This window comes from Lissotriton vulgaris, unplaced genomic scaffold (genome assembly GCF_964263255.1).
Source record: "Lissotriton vulgaris unplaced genomic scaffold, aLisVul1.2 SCAFFOLD_2577, whole genome shotgun sequence".
NCBI classification, from domain to species: domain Eukaryota; kingdom Metazoa; phylum Chordata; class Amphibia; order Caudata; family Salamandridae; genus Lissotriton; species Lissotriton vulgaris.
Genome location: NW_028250136.1, coordinates 107,627 through 130,985, shown reverse-complemented (window position 1 = coordinate 130,985; position 23,359 = coordinate 107,627). Strand labels below are relative to the sequence as shown.

The 23,359-nt window shown below is 45.7% G+C and overlaps 1 protein-coding gene across 2 annotated transcripts in view; it reads right to left on the bottom strand.

The window, feature by feature from the left end:
- Positions 1 to 7,890: 7,890 nt before the first annotated feature.
- Positions 7,891 to 23,359, bottom strand: part of LOC147663345 (tRNA (cytosine(72)-C(5))-methyltransferase NSUN6-like) — a 103,443-nt gene continuing 87,974 nt past the window's right edge. For both annotated transcript variants that reach the window (XM_086950507.1, XM_086950506.1), the window contains 2 exons: positions 20,076 to 20,201; positions 7,891 to 8,408 (listed from right to left, as the gene is read on the bottom strand). In XM_086950507.1, coding sequence (XP_086806633.1) covers positions 8,205 to 8,408; positions 20,076 to 20,201 — 330 coding nt within the window. In that variant the 3' untranslated portion in view covers positions 7,891 to 8,204. The remainder of the gene's footprint in view (positions 8,409 to 20,075; positions 20,202 to 23,359) is intronic.

Here is a 23,359-nt window from a genome sequence, read left to right as displayed (position 1 = left end):
CCATAGCTAACTTTTTTACCACTAAAATTAGGCAGATACAGAATTCTTTCCCCTCTAGACCGACGGTCGGTGTCTCGACCTTGCCGGAGGGGCTAGCCCATTCTGGCACTTATGGCCCTGTACTGGCGGTCTTTCCACCTCTTACGATATCTTCATCATTATCACTTATGATGAATCTCAAATCTGGATCGCCACGTGACCCCTGCCCTGCCAATTTTTTAGCTAGAATGGCAGCCACTGTAAACCCTCTAGCCAACCCTATCCTGAATCTTTCTCCGAGTCAGGGGGCCCTACCACACTCATGGAAACAGGCCATGGTCATCCCTCTTCTTAAAAAGCCAAGCCTTGCCCCAGAAGTCCCTGCCAATTATAGGCCCATCTCGCTCCTTCCGGCACTCACTAAAATCCTGGAGAAGCATGTTCATGGCATGCTCTCCAATTTTTTGGAGTACAATGAGCTACTGCACGCGTCTCAATCTGGCTTCCGACCCAATTTAAGCACAGAAACAGTGCTTTTGGAGGTTTCAGAGGTCGTTTAGGAGATGCTGGATGTCGGAGGCAGGGTGATGCTAGTCATGTTAGACCTGTCGGCGGCTTTTGACACCGTCCCCCACGAGGATCTCCTCGTAAGACTTCATGAGATCGGTCTGAGGGGGACGGTGCTCAGTTGGTTTCGCTTCTTTCTAGCCAACCGCCGACAAACGGTCTGGGCCTCCCCTGGTTCTGCCGAAATGTCGCCTTTGGAAGTCGGAGTTCCTCAGGGCTCAGTATTGAGCCCAACTCTATTTAACATCTTTATGACCCCTCTGGCGACATTGGTGGAGTCCTACGGGGCCCAGATCGTTTCCTATGCCGATGACAACCAGCTTCTCTTTACCTGCCGGAAGGGTGAAGAATTTGATGGCAAAACTATCCGTGAGTGCCTTGGGGCTGTTTTTAACTGGTTCCAACTGAACAGCCTCAAGTGCAACTCAGACAAATCCGAGATACTTTTTTCGGATGTCCATCGGATCCGGATTGGCAAGGGTGGTGGCCTGCCGACATGTTCCCCCCAGCTCATTCATCCGAGTCAGCCAAGAACCTGGGAATTAAAATAGACAACGGGCTCACGCTCAAATCCCAGGTGCTGACTCTCACAGGAACATGTTTCGGCATCCTCAGGATGCTCCGGAAGTTCTTTCCGTTACTTTCTGAAGAACATAGGAAAACAATTGTTCAGGCCCTCATTGGATCCAGACTGGATTATGCCAACATCCTATACCTTGGTCTTCCGGAATACCTCCTACAACACCTGCAGGTGGCTCAGAATGCTGCCGCTCGAGCCATCTTTGGCCTGCATCGGCGAGCTAGCGCCTCGAGTTTCCTGCAAACTCTACATTGGCCATCCGGAAGCGGATAATTTTCAAGGCTATGACACTGGCCCACAAAGCTCTGCATGCTACGGGAGCCCAATACTTGCAAAAGAGGCTGGCTTTTTACCTTCCGGCACGATCTTTAAGATTGGAGTCTCTTGCACTGGCAGTAGTTCCCCGAATAAAGAAAGCCCGCATCGGAGGATGGTAATTTAGGCTGTCGGCCCCTCAGCTGTGGAACTCTTTACCTTTGTCTTTGCGTTCCACGTCCAACTTACTCGCTTTCAGGAAGAGTTTAAAGACCTGGCTTTTTACCTGTTAGAGATTTTCTGCCCCATCTTAGGTTTGTGTCTTTTTTACCTTTTCACTGTTATGTTTTGTCTGTTCTTTCTCCTAGGTCTGGAGCACAAAGCGCCGGGACACTCCTTTGGAGTAGCCGTGCGCTATAGAAGACCTATAATAACATAACATAACATAACATGAACAAATATTTATGGGAGAAAGCGCGTGCAAAGATAGCAATTGGAGCATACTCAAAGACATGATTATCAAGGGTTGGCCAGAAAAATGCAAGGTTGTAGTTGAAGAACTCAAGGGGTTCAGGGAGGTAATGCACAAATTATCTGTCTGGATGACAACATTTGTCGTAATGGGAAAAGTGTACCACCTGTTGACCTTAGAGACAAAATTGTCAACTTGCAGCATAAAGGGCAACTTGGCAGGAGCATCACAAAGAGTATAATAAGGAACAGTTTTTGGTTTCCCAATATGGATTCTATGGTTGAGCATAAGGTTAAGGGTTGTAATAGCTGTGCAAGGAGTGACAAGACTAAAATCTTACATAAAGTACCTTTATCCCCTGTTGATGTACCAACTATACCAAGGAGTAAATTTGCCATGGACATAATTGGTCCAATGGATTATATGTGGGTTCAAAAGAGGTTTATGATTGTTCTTATCGACTACACATCCCATAGGTTAAAGTTTAAATTCGTACCACGCACAGCATACATATTCTCATTGAATTTTTTGAAGGATATATTCAGCAATGAAGGGATTCCTGAAACGTTGGTTACAGACAACGGAGTCCAGTTTACATCTATGGAAATGAAAGAATTCCTTCAAGAACTGGGCATCAAACAAGACAAGACAGTTTGTACTGCCCAAAAGATAATGGCTTAGTTGAAAGGACAAATCGAATGATTAAAGAACACATTCAACTGGCCATGGTTAATGGACATGCACATCCTTATGAGACTGTATTCGGTTGTACCACACTTCACCTAACCTGTTGACTGGGGTATCTCCATTCATTTGTATCAGAAGGAGGGAGCCTAGCAAAAAAGATAAACCCTCAATGGTTGGGTGCAGGGCTAGACTGGGAACCAAAAACCAGCCCTGGCAAAGTGCTCAGCTGGCCCCCCAGGGGGGTGGGTTAGGGGTACGGCCAAGCTTTTTACCAGGGCCAGTTTCAAACGATTCTGTTTCAGGGCCGATATTGCAGCTATGCTGCAAAAACGGCCCTTAACAAAAACACCCAAAATCTGCCTCCACCCTGGCGGCCCACCGGAGAAACGCACGGTGCCCGCTACGTCCACGTTGGGTGGGGAAAACCGGTTACAGCAAATACACATGTAACTAGTAGAAGGATATAACAACAGCTCTAGTACAAGAATTGGTATGACAAAAAACATGGTGTCAAGGAACTTAAATGGGAAATTGGTGACTCTGTGCAAGTCAAAATACTAACAAGAGGTCAAATTGATCACAGCAAATTTTACCCAGGACGCCAGTTGAATAGAATCAACAAAAATGTAGTTCAAATTGCAATGGACAGATATGGAGCGGTGATCACATTGTTAAAGTTGATGTGAACCATAGTTAACCTTCTTGTTTTATTGTATATTGCTGGGAGATGTACTGTAATCTTTCTTTTACCACTCCTACTTTTCTTTTAACCATGTAACCTCTCATTGGTATATCCCTTCTTCCCCCCTCCTGCCCTTTGGTACGTTCCCTCTGAAGCTCACCATAGAATGTTGAAGGTGACGGTTATTCTGGTTGAGGAGAGTGGATGACTGACATAAAAAATGCTCTGCTCTTTAGAGTGTTCATCGCCTGAAAAGGTAGTACTGTAGTAATATGGTATGGTCAGGGTATTTTGCATTAAATTTCAAACAAGTATGGCTGAAAGTTGGACATTTCAGAGAACCACTGAATGCCTTGACTAGCCAGTGATGCAGTTTGAGAATTAAACCAATTTGGAAAATTACTTCTACCTTGGGATTGATCGAGCCGTATTTTAGGGTTTTTCAATTTCCATATGAAATTATCTATAGTTGAAATAAAAAAGTTATTTGCTAGATGTGAGATTAATAATAAGGGTAACCATCATTTTTACTGTTTCAAATCCTCTCTACCAGTATTTTTGAGACCGTGGGGCTGATTTACAATAACTGGTGCATCCCTGCATATCAGCAGGGATGCGCCAGTTATTTTGCGTGACACTAGAAACCACTTGCGCCACCATGGATGCGCCGCATTTACAAGGCGGCGCACCGTGGTGCAAGTATAGACAGATGCGTGACGCATCTGATGGCGTAAAGGTGACGCAGTGCTGGAGTTGTGTTGCAAGCGCGACTCAACTTCAGCACTGCTCAGGGGCGCCCTATAGTTGCTGTGCTGCATCACTTTTTACGCCTGCTACAAGGGAGTTCACTTTCACTTTATCTTATTGTAAATGTACATGGGAGCACCTGTTTCAAGATGGTAGAAGCCACCTGCCAACAGGCAGGTCGGTCTTAAGCTCATTATTACTATTTAGAGGAGCTCTCCACCCATCCGACATCAGATTTTCTCCCCTTTTGTAACGGGAACCTGCTTGTTTGGTCGGGTCATTCGAATGAATGCAAGAAACCCACCTTTGCATCTCCAAATCAGCAGTAGTAGTGCTAAAGCAACCTTTTTATCAGCCAACTGTTCCTGTCCTCTCCATGATAGCTTATCCTGCATACGTCGTCAGCAGTCAACCCATGTTGGGTCTGCTTAGGCTCACAGCCAGAGTTGTTAACTCTCCCAGTTTGACTAAACTAAAGGTTCTTAGCTTTCCCAAGAGAAAAGGTTGATGAGGTTAAATGCAGCACTAACAAAGACTGAGCTGGTGCTGGAACATTGGGAATTAAAGAACTAAAACGACTCTCATTGTTCAGTTTCTATTTCAGACCATTTAAGGGCACAATATTTCACAGAATAGAAAGTGAACGGTTAGATCTGCATTTAAGACTCAACATAACCTAAAATTATTTAGCAATTGGAAAAAGACTTTAGGAACATAGAAGATAAAACTAAAATAGATAGTGAAACTGGCACACAAAGATCAAGATTTATTGTATGTTGTTCATTTCTTTATTAGACACAACAGTTCTGAATATGATATGTTTTAGGGAGAATGAGAGGGAACTGTTCTTAAGTTTTAGCAAGATGTTTTCTTCTCACAGTTGAAACAACTTGCCATTGAAATCTTGCCATTTTGCGTTCTTTGGGTTTTTGAACAGATCTATGATTTGGGTGCCTGCCTCTTGAAAATGTTTGCCAGTGTTTTTTCCTTTGGTTCCCATTAATGGGATGTGTTTGCTTGCCTTCTTAGTTTATCTGCTTTGATCTTTCGACAGCCTGGTAGGAGTATCACCAATAGGGTTGTGACTTTGAAATACCCATATCCATACGTCCTGTACTATATGCAACAGCTGGTAAGATCAGCCATTACAAGCTGGGATCATAAAGCGTGAGCATCAAATAAACCTCTGTCTACTTACAACGAGCTTCTGGTATCTTTTTTGACATCCCTACAATCATTTCCCCCCATTTGTTTAGATAGAACATGTTGTGTGCCTGGATTAACCCTGTCTTTCCTTTTAAGTGCACCAGGAAGAACTTCAACACTAGTAACATGGTCTTGAATTCCTTCAGGTTTATGGGTTCATCACCTCCCTTAGGCTCAAGAGGCCCCTGATCTTTAGCTTGCCCATGTGTGTTCTCAAACCTGTGTGGGATGTGTCTGTAGTGGTGGAAACCAGCGTATCTCATTCTGTGTCCTTTCTGTGAGAACCAGTCGATTCTCTCAACTCTCTGTGGATTGTGATCATCAGTGGTTCAGCTACTACTGGATTGGCCACAAGTGTGGTGTGAGTAGGATGCATGGAACCATTAAACCATTTAGTTTCATAACTGTCCTTGCTTTCAGAGACTGGCCCTTCAGGTACAGGAGATCTTGATTTGTTAGTTCCGGGGCAGGACGACTTTCCAGGCTTATAGAGAACCCTAGTTTGTGCAGTGTCTGGGTCAACATTTCTATGTGCCGTCGACATTTGTGCTTTGTTTGCTTTTACTTTTAAGGCGTCCATGTCTTCTGAGATGTACGGCTTCTGTTGCTGGACACTTTGTTTCAATATCCTTGGTGTGGATTTCACGCCAAAGAGTAGCACTTTGAACCGGAAGTGTACTTTGTCTAGGATGCATCCGATATACTAACTGACCCTAATTTATTGGGATGTGGAAGTACTTTAGATCTACTGTAGTGCTGTAGCCTGCTTTGCTTACACTTAGGATGACTGCTTGGATCCTTCTGTGCACACTTCTTGTAGCAGGTTTGTGGGAGCAGACTTTAAATGGGGTATATACAAAGGCGCTTTTATTCTTATTATGGGACGGTGACTTGACTGAACAAGGGGATTTACACCACCTTACAACTTACTACTTTGAACATTACTGGATATGGTCCTTATTGGACATTTCTTCTTTTTTGGTGCTACATTACGATTCCACTAATAACCCAACCCTTATGAAGTCCACAAGGACGAAACGCATTGGCTGAGCTGGTATTGTTACAATGAATAAAACTTCAATAAAGTGGATTGAAACTTACGCACAAGACTCCTGATGAATATGAATGGATATTTAATCCTCAACATTTAATGATTGGATATGTCTTTCAAAAGTGTTATGGTGCTGTAAATAGAGCAAAATTGTTTATATAATTATATGCCCTATGCCATTTGTGCCGATTCAGAATTTTCTGTGACCTCATAGCAATGGGGTCACGATAAGTAGAGCATTCGCAAAATACATTATAAAACTATTATACACTACTGCGACATTCAATGGCCCACACTGCTGGTGCTCAACTAATGAAGGGGGATACTCCAGCTCCCCTGCTGCCTCTCTTATGTGCATTCTCCAGCCATGTGTTCCTGGTCGGACGGGTCCCCGTCGGTACTGAGAAGGGTCCTCTTCTCAACTTTTATCATCACTTGTGGCCTCTGGTGTTAAACAGTTGTGAATCCAGACAAGGATTCATGCTCCACAACATCAATGTTCAGCCACCATGCACATCGACCTGTCCAGTAATAGGCATGGCTAGAGCTTTGACATATCAAGTAAGGTATAGTAACCCTCCACCTTCCCAGCAATATCGCCCACATGTTCAGCATATCCTTTCATCTGGAATTTGTTCACTACTAGTGAATATCTGTCTGTCTTTCTCATTGGCGGTCTTCAAGAAAAAGCTGACAACTAACCTGCTTGGCTAGGATGTTTTAAGATAAGCACCAGGAGAAGAAGCCAGAGCTATTTGAGTGCTACCTTTCAGTAACACGTATAGCCCGTCTCAAAATGCCCAAGTCATCCCAATAAAAGTTGTAATGGAATTCTCTATATATATATACAGCCAATGGTAAAAAGGACGCTCCCAGTCCCATTAACAGCTTATAACCGCCTCCACTGTTTCCCTCACTCTTATTTTCTCACTTTCTCCCACTTGCTCTTTGTCTCTGAAATTCTCCTTTTCCTTCTCTGCCTCTCTTTCTACCAGCCTTATTTCCTTGTTCTCCTCTCTCTCGTTCTTTACCGGTTTCTCTGTCTCTATATGCCTGCCTCGTTGCCCACGTGATGCATCTGTGTGTGTTGGTTTTTCTTCTCTCTAGATTGTTCTTACATGCCGCTCGGAGGGGTTGAGCTGGGGGAAAAAGCCCTGCCAGATTTGCTCTTGTGCCGACTGTGGAACTGAGTTCTAATCATCATCATCATCATCATCATCTGCTGAGAGTGTCACTGTCAGTGCAGGACACCTCTAAGCTCCACAAACTGCAAGTAGCCCAATCCTGTTAAACGAGCAGCAATGCTTACCATCCCCAAACCACATGGCATTACTTACAGGTATGTCCCACTGGTGGTGGTGTAAAAAGTAGAAGAAATTTGATAAAAATGGAAAAAGACGCCAAAATGGTAAGCTTTGCTTTCTGTTGGTTGGCAGTTAAGATATCTCTGTACGAGAAAGACTGTGGCAGGAGATGCCAGGACATTGGAAAAATATTTGAACGCAGACCTCGTCAGCATTAAGAAAGTAAAAACACATTTTTGCTGCTTGAGATTCATTAAAAAAAAAATAATAATAATATATTTTCTAGAATTATGCAAAAGTAAACCGCTGAAGCATAAAATGTGCGTTAAATGTGAAGAAAGTGCGAAGAAACGTTTAAATGAAATGGAGCAAGAACACAGTCACATGTTTATTTTCGGGCTCTGAAACCAAGGACTAAATTATTGTTTTATTTATATGCTCTGCAAAAAGGCGAGTTTCGTCAACCAAGACACCACACCTGCATCATGATGTTCCTTAACCTGTGGTCTCTTGATATAAGTTAAACAACTGGCAGATTGTCTGCTGCTATGACAACCGTGTCGCAGTTCTGTTGTCTTGACAACTCCACGGCAGCAATTACGGCTGCTTGGAAGATTCCGAACTTCCTTCTGAGAGGTGAGTATTCTAATCTTGCACCAGAATGACGACAGTCCTCACCTTTTAATAAATTTGGCAATAAAAAATCCTATACTGTCCTTGTTCACTAAGCAATCCAAGTCATCTGTGGTGGAAGAATTCAGAGAATGGCTGTCTGTGTCCTGTAAAGATGCACTTGATGGGTGAAACCTTTGTAGCAGCTGCAACTGGTCATCTGACAACCCAGCCCCTTTCATGCCTTTTCCTCCAATATGTGGCTCCTGTTAAAAGCAGAAAAGTACAGAACATGATTGGTAAAGACCCCCCCCAAAAAAAGCATAACATGTGATCAGTGTTACATGATGTCTAAATTTAGCACCACCTGATACTGCAATGTCATACAAGTATGTTTATTTCATATGGGCAACTTCAACATTTTCTCACACAATCAGCTAAAAACAGGAGCACATGCTATGATCATCTTCAGAATCGACTGAGACAAGGCAATCCTAGCCGGGGCCTCCACTGGCCACCATGTACCCAATTTTTCATGAGCAAGCAAGACTCGTCACTGAAACAAATACATTTGGTCATATTACGCCAGTTCTACACGACCTCAGGTTGCTCCCACCAGCCAGAATATAATCCCAAATACGATCTATCACATTTAAAGCCATAGGTCATAGAAGGCCAACTGCTCAAACATCCTCAGACTATGGAGGGTTCTGAATTTCTAGAAGAAAGAATTGACTTTTAGTAAAACTTTTCAGATTTAAAACAAGAAGGGCACAAAACAGAACTTTCACAGCAGCAACAAGGTTATGGACCTCTCCAAAAACAAATCTAAGACAACAGCCGGAACTAATTCCCTTCCAAGACAGCTTGAAAACTCTCCTTTTCACCAAACAGTTAAATATAGCACTTCGTAAATAGTGGTCGGCTGGAAAACTGCTTTTCTGCTTTCCTCTCCTCCATTCCTTTTCCCATGTTCTATCCTCTGGCATGCCACGGTTAGCCCATACAAATACTTTCTCTGCTTAGTTGTTAAGAGTAAAGTAATGTACTGGTAGCAGCTGCACAAAATAAGACTGTAACATCAAATGAGTGCTAGAATTCAATATTTCTACCATAAGGTAACATTAAGGATGCAAGTCTTTTTTTGTATGAGCCATCACAGTGGATTGTGAATCTGTACATTAGACATAAGAATCAATGATTTAACCATTGGATGCTATGGACGTCACTTCCACCACATAGTGTAGCCCATCTTGCACAGCACTACCCATTGGACAAGGAGGTCACATCCAAGCAATCGGTGATGCTGATACCATAAGGATTTCTCTATGATGTGTTTTAAGTTAAAACCTTTACCTGCACCCTAAAGCTTTGTTTTTATCGACAATCAGAGAATGGAAGCACCTGGAGCTGTAAGTGGGGCTCTATCGGCAGAATAAACAGCTCCTGTGAGCAGGTCAGCCACAGAAAGGGAGGAAAGAAAAAATAAGAGTAAGACAAAGAGACTGAGACAAAAGCCATCCAATCCTGAGCAAGGACTGGCTCTGTCCGTGCATCAGGCTCCTACTGTCCCATGACCCCAGCCGAGGCAGACTTGGGGGAGTGTGTGTGTGTGTGTGGGGGCGGGGAGGTGGGGGGGGGGGGGGGGGGAAATTATACCCAATCGGTCCAATTTGGGAAGAAGGAATAGAGTGGGGCCAGCGCATCCTGCATCAGGGTTACCGTACCACCCAAAGTCCCAGACAGTCTTTAGGGATTAGGGTGTGAACCCTCAATCTACCTATCTGAACAACTCACCAGGAGCAGAAGGCCCACTAGACAACAGGGAGGAATGCAAATGCTACTTACCAGTATGCATCTGTTCTTGGCATGTAGGGCTGCTGACATTCATATCTGTGCATAGATCGCCGCCTAGTGTTGGGTCCGGATGATTGCACATTGTTGTCCTGGAAGAGTCTTCGAAGTATCACGAGATAGGTGGCTCCTCCCCTGGACTACAGTGCGCATGGGCATCGCCTCCATCCCCAGATTGTTTTTAGCCATTGGCAGAGATGGAGTGAAGTATGTGAGTGATGACCATGCTATGAGCATATATGTACATATGAATGAACACTGCAGCTGCTACGGGCGCCGGGGAGGAGGGTGGGCGATATGAATGTCAGCAGCCCTACATGCCAAGAACAGATGCATACTGGTAAGTAGCATTTGCAGTTCGAGGCATGTGGGCTGCTGAATTCATATCTGTGCATAGAATACATAGCAGTCCCTCCATTAGCGGCGGCCACCCGTGCCAGCTGCAGCAGTCTGAAAAAGTGTCTTGAGAACAGCCTGACCAACAGCTGCCTGCTGTTTGGAGTGCACGTCTACACAGTAGTGTTTAGTGAAAGTATGTGTGGTAGACCATGTGGCTGCTCTACAGATATCTTCTAAGGGAATGTTACCTAGGAAAGCCATAGAGGCCCCCAACTTCCTGGTGGAGTGGGCCCTGGGTGGTACAGTGAGAGTGCGCTTAGCTTTAGCGTAGCAGATTTGAATGCATTTCACGATCCACCTAGCGATCCCAGCTTTGGAGATAGCGTTCCCCTTGTGGTGTGTGGCAAAAGCAACGAAAAGCTGCTTGGTTTTGCGAAAATCTTTTGTCCTGTCTACATAGTACATCAAGGCTCTTTTAACGTCAAGGGTGTGGAGCATCCGCTCCGCCAGCGTCTCTGGGTTCTGGAAAAACACCGGCAACTCAATTGTCTGGTTTATATGGAATTGAGATACAACCTTGGGTAAGAATTTAGGGTTAGTGCGGAGCACAACCCTGTTAGCATGTACCTGGAAGAAAGGTTCTTGGATGGTGAGTGCCTGCAGCTCGCTAACCCTCCGTAGCGATGTAATTGCTACTAAGAACGCAACCTTCCAAGTCAGAAACTGAAGCTCACAAGAGTGCAGTGGCTCGAAGGGAGGACCCATCCGTCTTGTAAGAACCACATTGAGGTTCCATTCTGGAGCTGGTGGGGTCCTTGGCGGAATGACTCTTTTGAGTCCTTCCAGAAAAGCCTTGATAGCAGGGACCTTAAAAAGTGACAGGTGTTGCCTATTCTGGAGGTATGCTGCCATAGCAGACAGGTGAATGCGGATGGAAGAGTACGCCAAATTGCATCGATACAGGTGGAACAGGTAACAAATGATGTTTTGAATGGAAGCATCTAGCGGGTCAATATCGTGGTTAACACAGTAAATGACAAACCTCTTCCATTTAGCCACATAACAAGCTCTAGTAGTGGGCTTCCTTGCCTCCCGAATGATGTCCATGCAATCGGGAGGCAGATTGAGGTAGCCAAACTCTAGGACTTCAGGAGCCAGATCGCCAGGTTGAGCTGTTGCGGATCTGGGTGCTGAATGTCGCCATGGCTCTGCGTCAGAAGGCTGGGAGTGAGATGAAGCCTTTGATGCGGTACCACGGAGAGTTCCAGAAACGTGGTGTACCATGGTTGGCGAGCCCACGTTGGAGCAACCAGGATGAGAGTCATCGAGTGCTGCCTGAGCTTGCGTGCCACCAGCGGTATCAGAGGTGCTGGGGGAAAAGCGTACGCAAATCTGCCTGACCAGTTCATCCACATCGCATTGCCCTGTGATTGCGGGTGTGGGAACCTGGCGGCGAAGCTTTGGCATTTTGCGTTCTCCTTTGTGGCGAACAGGTCTATCTCTGGATGACCCCACCTTTGGAAGTACGGTTGGAGTACTGATGGATGTATCTCCCACTCGTGCATTTGGTGGCTGTGCCTGCTGAGCAGGTCCGCCATCTGGTTGTCCTTGCCCGGGAGATGCTCTGCCATGAGGAAGATGTTCCTCTGAATGGCCCACTTCCACATGCTCTGAGCCAGATGAGACAGCTGCGGAGAGTGGGTGCCCCCCTGCTTTTGAATGTAGTACATGGCTGTCATGTTGTCCGTCCGGATCAACACGACTTTGTTGCACAGATGTACTTTGAACGCCTTTAAGGCCATGAAGATTGCCATCAGTTCCAACACATTGATGTGCATCTTCCTTTGCTGTAGTGTCCATAGTCCCTGCACTGTGTAATGGAGTACATGCGCTCCCCATCCCTGGAGAGAGGCGTCCGTTGTCAGGACAATCTGTGGCACAGGCTCTTGGAATGGTCGGCCCTTGCAAAGGTTGTGTGGATTCCACCAATGCAGAGAGTTGTATGCCCGACCGCTCACCAACACTAGGTCTGTCAGTTGCCCATGAGCCTGAGTCCACTGACGTGCTAGGCACTCCTGAAGCGGACGCATATGTAGTCTCGCGTGCGGGACAATGGAGATGCAGGAGGCCATCATGCCTATCAACTGCATGAACACCTTCGCTGGAAGCGAGTGTTGGGGTCTGAATCGTTGGATCAGCGCCTGGATACTGGCGATTCTCACTGAATTTGGCTGCGCAGTGGCTGCCAGAGTGTTTATTGTCGCGCCCAGATACTGTCGCATGTGGGCGGGCTGGAGATGGGACTTTGGGTAGTTCAGAGAGAATCCCAGATCGTGCAGGAGATGAATGGTGCGTGACACATGATCGACGCACTGTTGTTCTGTCTTTGCTTGAATGAGCCAGTCGTCCAGGTAGGGGTAGACGTGGACGTTCTGGCGACGGAGATGCGCCGCCACAGTCGCTAGGCACTTCGTAAATACCCTCGGCGCTGTGGTGACCCCGAACGGCAGAACCCTGAACTGGTAATGCTGGTCTTGAAGCGTGAATCTGAGATACTTCCTGTGGGAAGGATGCAGGGGGATATGAAAATAGGCATCTTTCAGATCCAGCGTAGCCAGGAAGTCCCCCTGCTGAAGCAGCGGGAGTACTTGCTGTAACGTGAGCATATGGAAGTGCTCCGAGAGAATGTACCAGTTGAGGGGCCTGAGGTCCAGGATGGGTCTGAGGGATCCGTCCTTTTTGGGGATTAGGAAATACAGGGAGTAAACCCCTGTTCCCCTTTCCTGCAATGGAACGAGCTCTATTGCCCCTTTTTGCAGCATGACTAGAACTTCCTGCTGCAACAAGGTCAAGTGCTCGCCGGACATAGGACGGCTCCTTGGGGGTATGTTTGGTGGAATGGAAGTAAGTTCCAGACAGTAACCGTACTGGATAAGAGACTTGACCGACCTGTCCGTGGTGATGGATTTCCACGCGGGCAGGAACTGCTGGAGTCTCCCCCCGACCGGTGTTGTATGGTCGGGGGGCAGTGACAAGATGTCACTGCTTGTTGGCGGTGGTGGACCTGGAGCTGTTGTTCCCACGTCCCCTGCCTTTGACGTTATTGCCTCTGTAGCCACCTCTACCCTTGTTGTTGTATGAGGTTTGGGTGTTACTTTTGTAATATTGTGTGGACTGCGATGCCTGACCCCTTGAGGTGCCTCTGGAATTGGAGCGGCGAAAGGAACCACTCCGAAACTGTTGGGACTGGAGGGCCCCCATAGACTTGGCAGTGTCTGTATCTTTTTTCATTTTTTCCAGCGTCGCATCCACCTCAGGGCCAAACAGGTGGTCAGGATTAACTGTTTGGTTCAGTATTGTTGTCTGAATATCAGGCTTGAACCCTGAAATTCGAAGCCAAGCATGCCGTCTAAGCAACACACTGGTGTTGATTGCCCTGGAGGCTGTATCGGCCACATCTAGCGCACATTTTATGGATGCGTTTGTGATGAGCTTTCCTTCCTGAATCAGCATTTCCCCTGCCTCCTTGTACTGGTCAGGCAAGTGTTGCAGTAGTGATTCTAAGGTGTCATAGTGCGCCCTATCGTAGCGTGCAAGCAGGGCCTGTGTGTTGGAGATCCTCCAAATATTAGCTGCCTGTGCAGCAATCCGTTTCCCTGAGGCCTCAAATATCTTGGACTCTTTGTCTGGGGGAGGAGCGTCACCAGTGGTCTGCGAGTTCGCCCTCTTCCGAGCGTTGGATACAACCAAGGAGTCCAGTGGCAAGTGTCCCTTGATGTATGTAGGATCCGAGGGCGCTGCGTTATATTTTTTGTCAATGCGAGGGTTGACGACACGCGGCCTGGTGGGCTCCTTGAAGACCTCCGTTGCGTGTTTGAGCACCCCCTTAAGCATTGGCAGTGTTTTGACCGACTTTTCAGCCACTGAGAACGTGTCAAATAAAAAGTCTACATCCACAGGGTCCGAGTGCAGCTCGACATCGTGGTTAGCCGCCGCTCTCTCGATCAGAGCGTTGAAGGCCGCCGAGTCCTCCGTCGGTGACGTCTTGGCCGCAAAAAGTTGCGTGTCATGGCCCGACTGCGGGTCCTCCGGGTCGCCTCCGGCCGACCAAGGTTCGTGCACTTCCTCCGGATCCGAGTACGCCGGATAGTTGTACTCGGCGTCCTCCTCGTCAGCATCGCCTGCGGCGGAACGCGTTGGCGAGTGTCCTAGGGCTTGTGGCGACACAGGGTCCATCGGGGCCGAAGTTTCCGCAGAGTCCCTCTTATTTTTGAGAGGGATCCGAAAATGTTCCAACACCGGCTCGGTGGTGATTTTCCTCTTGAGGAGAGACAATTTCCCAGTATTGGCGTCGATGATGACCTCTCGACGCTCCTCTTCAGCAAGAGGCTGGAGCCGAAGCTTTGACACCACCAAGGCTGCTTTCGGTGTCAATACCTCCTTCGAGGGCCCGCCATGTTTCGGCGCGAAAGCCTTCGGCGTCGACTTTGGCGGCAGGGTAAAGCGGATAGGCGTTTGCGCCTTCGCAGGCTTCGGCGTGTGCTTAGGCGCCACGGTGTCCGGATCGGGAACCCCATCGTCGTTTCGTATCCGCTGCAGGGATTCCGACACCTTCTTCGTTAACGCAGGAGAGGGCTTGACCGGCTCGAGCGATCTCCCCGATCCGGGAGTCTGGTCGATGGCAGGCACCTTCTTCGGGGCCGACACCACACGCGCCTTGTCCCCAAGGTCCGGCGCGGGCTGAGCCCGGGTCGCGTCGTCGCCCTGACGCTTCTTCGGAGCCGTCTTCGGGTCCTCGACCCCGACCATCTTCGGCGCCGACGCAGCCGCGTCGGTCGACTTCGCCTTCGGCGTCGACCCCGAGGGCTTCGGGTCGGCCATTTTGGCGTGGCTCTTCAAGTCGGCCATCTTGAATGTTTTGGAAGTTGACGCCTCTAGAACCTTCTGCCCCAGCGCTTTCACTTTCGGTTTCGAAACCGAGGGCGCGTGACCCGATGGCTTCACTTTCGTTTTCTTCAACGGTAGTGGCGCCTCATAAATGTCCGTGACCGGGCCCGGAGGCGGGGACGTAGGACTCATAGCGAGGTCTTGGGTAAGGCCCGAAGGCGATCCCTCGACCTGGGCCGTGTGAAGGGGATGGACCCCTGAGTCTGGTTGGGGATGCTCCTCCTCCGAGCTATCCCCTACGGTGGCAATAGCCCGATCGTCGTCCCCTACCTCGTCGGCGACTTCGTCAAAGTCCTCATCACCCGGGTCGTAGGCATCCCCTTCGGACGCGGGACTAGAGTCCGAAACTTGTACGTCGTCGTCGTCTCCAACAGATTCTTCGAATATGTCGTCTGGTGGGGGCGCCGTGGTAGCCGAGAACTTGGCCTGGAGCCTAGCGGCCCGACGAATCTTTAGAGTCTTCTTGCACCGGAATTTCGAACACGCCATGCAGCTGTTCTCGTCATGGTCCGGTGACAAGCATGTATTGCACACAGGGTGCACGTCGAGGTGTGAATACTTGGAGTTACACACCGGGCACTTCTTGAACGGAGTCCGCTCCATAGCAGAAGTGTAGTGTAGGCCCGTCCGCGCCGAGAGCACGCGGAAGGGTAGCAAGAGTTCGGAGCTGAGTCAGACAAGAAACCCGAACGCAACTATACCGACGCTCAGCCTAAAGACCTTTTGGTCTCGAGTAGAAAAGTTGAACAACTATCGGTTCCGACAGAGGGAACCGAAACACATCCGAACCCAATGGCGGAAAAAAACAATCTGGGGATGGAGGCGATGCCCATGCGCACTGTAGTCCAGGGGAGGAGCCACCTATCTCGTGATACTTCGAAGACTCTTCCAGGACAACAATGTGCAATCATCCGGACTCAACACTAGGCGGCGATCTATGCACAGATATGAATTCAGCAGCCCACATGCCTCGAACATAAATAAATAAATAAGTGGGTCAATATGTGCTGGCCCCCAACACCCCTGGGCCAAGACATAAGGGTAGTGAGCTGTTCTTCAAAATGCCCAGTTTGAAAGCATACAGCTCAGGGATATGCACTGCCTGTCTCATGTAACCACACTTAAAACATCAATATAGTCTTAAAAAAATGAAAATAGAGGTTCCAACCCAATTCTCTATAAAGTAATAACTACATGAATTAAATTCTATAACATTTAAAATAATTGCATGGATTAATGGCCCAAGTTGTATTATCAGAATTTTGGTCATCTCCACTAAAACCTAGAGAAGCTGCTTAATAGAAGTCATCAGCTACAAATCCTGAAAAAATACAGTGCAGAGTGGGGCCAAACACACTTAGCCTCATAATACAGTGTTTACTAACTCGCTAAGTAGTTACTTCCTACTCCATTGATGAATGTATCCGATACAAACAATGCCTACAAGCTTAAAAAATCCTTTTTGTGCTAAATTAGATTACCCTAGCACTTCTATCACTGTAACTGATGATTGTTCTGGTCAGCTGTTCTCGGTGGCTAAATAAAGACTTCCTTCGATCATCTAGCTGTAAAAGAAATCACTGTCACCTGACTTTTTTCATGAGCTGGCAAGGTTTATAACTTTTAGATTCCAATACAGCCATTACTATCAGAGTCCCAAACAGCATATGTAATGTTGTCCATTCTACATTACCACATACTTTCTGGCTACATGTGGTCTTATTTCTCGGCAACCTCCCTGCAGGAGGTAACAGAACAATGCACAAAGTGAAGTTGGGTGTCTCCAGATCACATCTCTCTAGTGTCAATTTTTTAGTTGCTGAAACATGTGATGTTTTATATCACTGACAAATGTAATTGCTCCCTGACCAATCCCCGCCCCCACAAAGATGAAGCCCCATCTAAGAAAGAAAAACACTAAATATTTCAGTCCTGTCCAATTACTGTCCCACCACTCTCTTCCCTTTCCTACACAACGCCCTGGAAGAACTTTTGCCAGGCAGGTCTCATCCTACCAGAAGGACTCTAAACTGGATTCTAGGCAGCAGTGGTTTTGTCCAGCATGATGTACGGAGACTGTGTTGGCTGGGCCATGGATGTTTTGTTTGAAACATACTTGATAAGGGGGTGTGGTCCTGCTGGTCTTCCCACCGTGCTTGGCACAGTATATCACATTGTCCTATCAACCACGCTTCAGCAGGTGATTACTGTGGGTGCGGTTGCTGGTGTCTTTCCTCCCTGGAGGAGATCAATGCCAATCTTCGATTCTTTTCCTTTACATCCCCTGTAAGGTTAGATCCACTGGTATTTTACTGGAGGATGATCTCTTTTTCAAGATCAAGGTCAGTGGGGTCTCCTCCTTGTGCTTTTATACCCTGTGCTAGCTGGGAAAATCATATCTAAATTCATATCTCAATTTAGCCATGCCAAAGTCATCTCGACGGCGGACTCTTGAATAAAGCTTCTTGTAGCTATATTCACCTGGGCCTTCCCGAAAGCACCCAGGTCAAATTCCAGCAAATTCAAAACTTTGCCATCAGGAAAGGGCCAATTTGAGAAAATCTGATTATATGTCTCTAGCAAGATACTGGCTTCCCGTGAAACAGCATGTACATTTTAAGGCTGACAACTCTATGTAGAAAACTTGATATGCCTTTCACAACTCCTTTCTGAACTAGAAATTTGCTAAACATTCTTCCGTAAGATCCTTTCTCCGCTTTACTTTTTATATGTCCTTCGGGTGAGGACAGCTCGTGCTGGGGTGGGGTCAAGCAGACATGTAGAAGATACGTTATAGAACAACTTACACTTTAAGCTTCTGTAAAGTCGGGGTGAAAAGATATGTTAATCGTCTTTTGAGGAGTGTCAAGTGGCAGAAGACATGACACTAGTCATTAGGTGGGCATTGGAGATGCTTGCAGAGATATGGGTTATTTTTTCAGATGAATGATGGTCTTTATAAGGCGGTCTGTGTTTTCTTGGTGATCTGGATCTTAGGGGACAGGTCCTTGATAAAGCCTAGTGATTTTGCTTTGGTGGTAGTTGGGAAGAGAAACGTCCTATTATAATGACAGTCATTGATCTGGACTTGCTTGGCCAGGTTAGTGATGAGAATGAATTATTGGTAGGATTCTGTTTAAGACAGACACTGGATAGGTAAGTCTACATAAATGAAGTAGGCATTGAATTAGATTAAGTCAATGATGAACTCAGCTTTTGGCACAATTGGAGAAAGAAATATATCCAGGGTCATATGGGGTAACTGTTCACGGGCCTAGATTTGCTTTCACTTGCCTTACTGGAAAGGAGTATGAATTCTTTCTTTATGTGGCTCGGTTTAATAGAGGCACCTGACGTAAACAAGGCTGAGGCACTGTCTGTGTCGCTTATAGCTGGTTCTAAAGATTTCCATGTGCAGTTATATTTCATCTGTGTGTTGGTACATTTTTATGCCACAAATGTTCAGGAGTTGTCACAGAGACTCTATGCATAACCTGAAGATTCAAGGAGACAGAAAGAACCCTTATTGGGTACTGCACTTACCATTGTAACTACTGGGTCGTGGAGCGTTCCACCTAGACAAGTTGATGCTTGCTGCTAGCAGCAAATTATTACAAACACTCTGTTGACAATGTGCACTGAGAGGAAATTCAACAGTGACTGACAATTGCTGAAGGCTTGAGACTGTTCTAAAAGGAAGCAGGTGTTGCTGTTGTCCTTGACGATTGCACATAGAAGATAACTTGTGTGAACAAGACACTGATTATATTGCAAATGGATGTGAGAGATTTCAGAAGTAGAACGACACTACTCTAGATGGAAGGAAGATTTATCCAAAGGTTCTGGCTTTCAGCAATTTCAGCACATTAGAGACATCAAAGTGCAGAGGATTTAGTGCATTTAGTTTACAGCGTAGTGTGATGATTCGCGAGGGATGGTGGTCGTCTGTTTCGTCCTACTGATACACTGCATGATTTAGTTGTATCAGTCATGACTTGATTTGTGTTGTTACATTTGCTGGAGGAGAGAGATGGTGTAAAGGTTGGTGATAGAGTAGAACTAACGGTCTATGTCGTTGGAGTTGGCACTGCTTTTTGTTGATGACTTAGGTGATGGAATAAATACTAGGCAGTTATGTATGTGCTGATGATTATTCCACACAACAGGACTTTTAGTGTGAAGTTTTCTTCGAGTTAGGATTTTAGACATTTGTTTCCCTCATTGGACTATGGCTTACTAGCTTTCAGTCAGTTAAATTGGGCTCAGTTGTTTCAAGGGCATGTGGGCTCAATGTTCTGTAAATGCACACATATTGCTTTCTAAAAGTGACTATGTATTGGGAATTTTCTTGCTCTATTTCTTGCACCTATTGGAAATTACCAGTTACCTCTGGCTGTGGGTGCCTTATGTAATTAAGATCTCATTGTGTCTCCTACTAAATATTACAATTTGACACTCTTGTTGTAGTGCATACAAACATATTTTGGCTTCCTAAATAATAACGTGTTCATTTTCCAAAACCCAACTATAAATTCATGGCAGATTAGGTGCCACCACATTGCACAAAACATCATGATAAGGAACACGTTGCATTTCTAACAAGAATCCATTTCAAATTACATCCCTGAATAAAACACTCTCCCCTAAAAAGTAGTAATTAAAACTTATTAGGAAACCACCAACTAGGTTAATCCTTCAGAAGGCTTTTCAAAAGGTGAACTCTCTTAACCTCTCTAAAAGTAACAGGGTAAAGCAAGCTGTAGAGGTACCATCATTCTACTCCCTGTTCTCACCTGTGACTGAAGTTGGAGGCATGGAAAATTAGAAAGGGCCCAGGCAACTTGTTCCTCATTTTCAGCAAGTGTTATAGTGCATGTGCTGTACACCAATGTACCACCTGGCTTTAACAACTTCACAGCCTAAAAGAAGAAACTTGTGAATGTACAATAACATACTTTAAAACATGATACCACTTTAATTTATTTTTTAATAACCATATTCAAAATGCAATCTAAACTAGAACTGAATACATTTATTTTGACAAATGTTAAAATTGTTAATAGCTGAGACCAAGGCTAAGACAACAATGTATGAAAACACATTGACTGAAAAGCTAAACATTGTTCTGTCATAAATAGTAGTAATTATTTGCAAATGTTCCCAGTAACAGCTTATCATTCTTAACTTGTAAGACATAACTGTATTAAAAATCAGGGACTGAAAATGTCAGAACTGCCCACATGAGTAAAATGTTAGTGCTACACACAAGTTAACAGTATTATATTGTTTCCTTTGAACTACTCAATATGACACAGTTGGAGATTCTGAATGTCATCTCTTAATGGAGCAATCTTAGATTTTTCTTGAACAGATTACAGATCACAACCAGCAGGGGCAGAGAAAGGTTAATATGACTATAAGGAATGTATCATGGTTACAGAAAGAATACTAATGTTAACTAAATAACTTCTCTTTTATTTGACCTTTTAGTTATGTTGCCCTCTAGAACACAATATAAAGCAATCTAGTCCAACAGATCAAAGTAAGATGCTCTGAAATGTGGCCTGGACAATTTGCAAATCACGCAACTGGATCAGACTGATTGCGGCTGTGGCAAAACCTTCTGGCGAAGGTGTGGTTGGGTGTGGTTGAGTGTGGGCGTGTGTTAGCGCAATTTGTGTCATCCCGGATAGACGTTAATATATGAGCATGAGATGATTTCAGACCGGGGGTAAGGCAGGCATATTCATAATCCCTGTTCTAATTATACCTTCCTATGACATCTTGTTACTTGATAGCTATGGCAAGAAGTCACAAGGTTCTCGGGATGCTTGAGCTCAGAGCTCAACCATTACACAGCAATGCAGTAAACGAAATATCCAACCCAGTGCTTGAATTTCAAGACAGAAAAGTACTTCAATGCACACTACATCTGAAAACCACACACTAATATAAATAACACAACACAATTTAGTATCCTAGGCATTCGTATGCAGAGCTGCGCCTCTATCCTCTATGTCACCCTGGTCTGTCCTTTTAGTCTAGCAGGAACCTCCCCCTTTCGTTAATTGGTATAATTGTGATTATGGCTCACGTATAAATCTCCCTTCTAACATGTTTTAGCTCATTTTTTCACAGTTCAATGTTTACACTCTCTTGCCACAAGCGGTGGATTCGTTCTTCAGGCAGCCACTTGGCTTCCCTCTCAGAGCACTGATAATTCTCCCGTTTTTGGGAGGTGCTGTGCTACCGGCAACATAGACTATATTTTCTGCCCGGCAGACACGGATGCACTGCTTCTGTTTTGGCACAATCGCTAGTGATCATCTGCGGTTGTTGAGAAGACAGGAGAAACCGCCCCACATAAAGGTTTGATTAAGGCATGAATGTGAACTCGTGAACGTATGGCGGGACACCCAGGTAGCCGCCTGGCAAATGTCCAGGACAGGAACTCCATGTGCTAATGCAGTTGTAGACTCCACCTGATGGGAGGCAGGATCTAATGAATCTCGCTGCTGGCAGTTGTCACCCATCTCCCGATGATGCTGAACCTCCTGTCATCTTTAGGGTTCACTATCAATGTGCAGATGGCACACCTGACTCACTTCCCTAAGCTCCTCTTCAATGGATCCATTCAGGACACAGTTTAGTTTTGTGCCTTTCCCGAGGGAAAGAGAGTTCAGGACATTCAGGCTATAGTTCTAATCTTTCAGCATTGGTTCTGGATTTCAGGGAGGTCGACTCTGAGGCTGCTGGGACTGATGGCCTTCGGCATCCTGCTGGTCGAGCATGCCGGAATTCCAGGTCAGCTGATTCCTGTTTACCAATACACGGGATGTCCAGCTCTACACCAAGCCGGACAGCCTGATGACACTTTCCCGCAGGTAATAGGGAGTTAGATCACCTGGCAGGGCTTTGGCTGATCACCCACCCTAGAAAAGACTACACTAGGGGGCACTAGGAAGGAGTACACTATACACAGTATTCATATGCCAGCATATATTCACTGCATATATACACAACATATATACAGCCCCCTCAGTGCTTCAAGACCCTCACAGGTGAGTAGTCGCGCTTTACAAGCCACCTGAATGATTGCCTGTTTTAGCACAATGGTGGAATTATTCATCTTTTTCACTATTCTCATAATTCTAATTACTCTACTTTGTTTCAATCTACTGATTATCACAGTACACTTATTTTATACAAGAATCACAATGCTTCAATAAATATTAAAAATGCCTTGCTTCTTGTGTATTTCTTTTGGTATGCATGAGAGTCCAAACAAACAGATTCTAGATCTGTTACTGCGATTTCCTTAGGGGATCAGGAATGTTATGTTCTAAGGTTGAACACACATTTGTTACCCTGTAAGGTTAGGGGTGCAGATGGTTCATGGTGGGCTAGCAGGACTATAGGCCAACATAACCCGAGAATGTGCTCGGAATCAATCCGGCACAATCCTGACGTCTATGTTGTCCAACAAATGCACAGCTTTACTGGAGAGGTACTAGCCATACGACATGGTACAGCTAACTTTTTAGGTCGGGCTCTTATTTAATGGATTGCTTGAGTAGGTTTATTTTGTATTACCGAAGACCCCTATTCATCTACTAACAGGCGATGTCCTTGGTGTTAGGGAACATATCCTCCTCAGCAAAGTAAGTAAACCCCCATGTATTGGCTGTAGATAGTTCAAAGTTGAACGTTTCCAAGGATAACCCATAGTGGTACCCACTCTGAATTCCACATCTTATGGCTCACCAAGCAGCACATAAACATACCTGAGAGCGGCAGGTATATGGTTACTAAGAAGCTGCTACAACATGATCTCACACTTACAAGTGGGGATGTTACCTTCGTAGTGGAGGCTCACAAAGCATTTGGGACAGAGAGAGTCTATTCATGGGTTACATTCCCGGCAGCAGACAACTGAATTTACACTTCAGCTGACATTCTAAATAACTATACAGCTTATGAATCACTAGATATACCAATAATAAACACAGAAATTGGTTTGTAGGAGCCCTACCACAAAATACAGAAGGCAGACTTGTTGCCCTTAGCAATGAGCAAG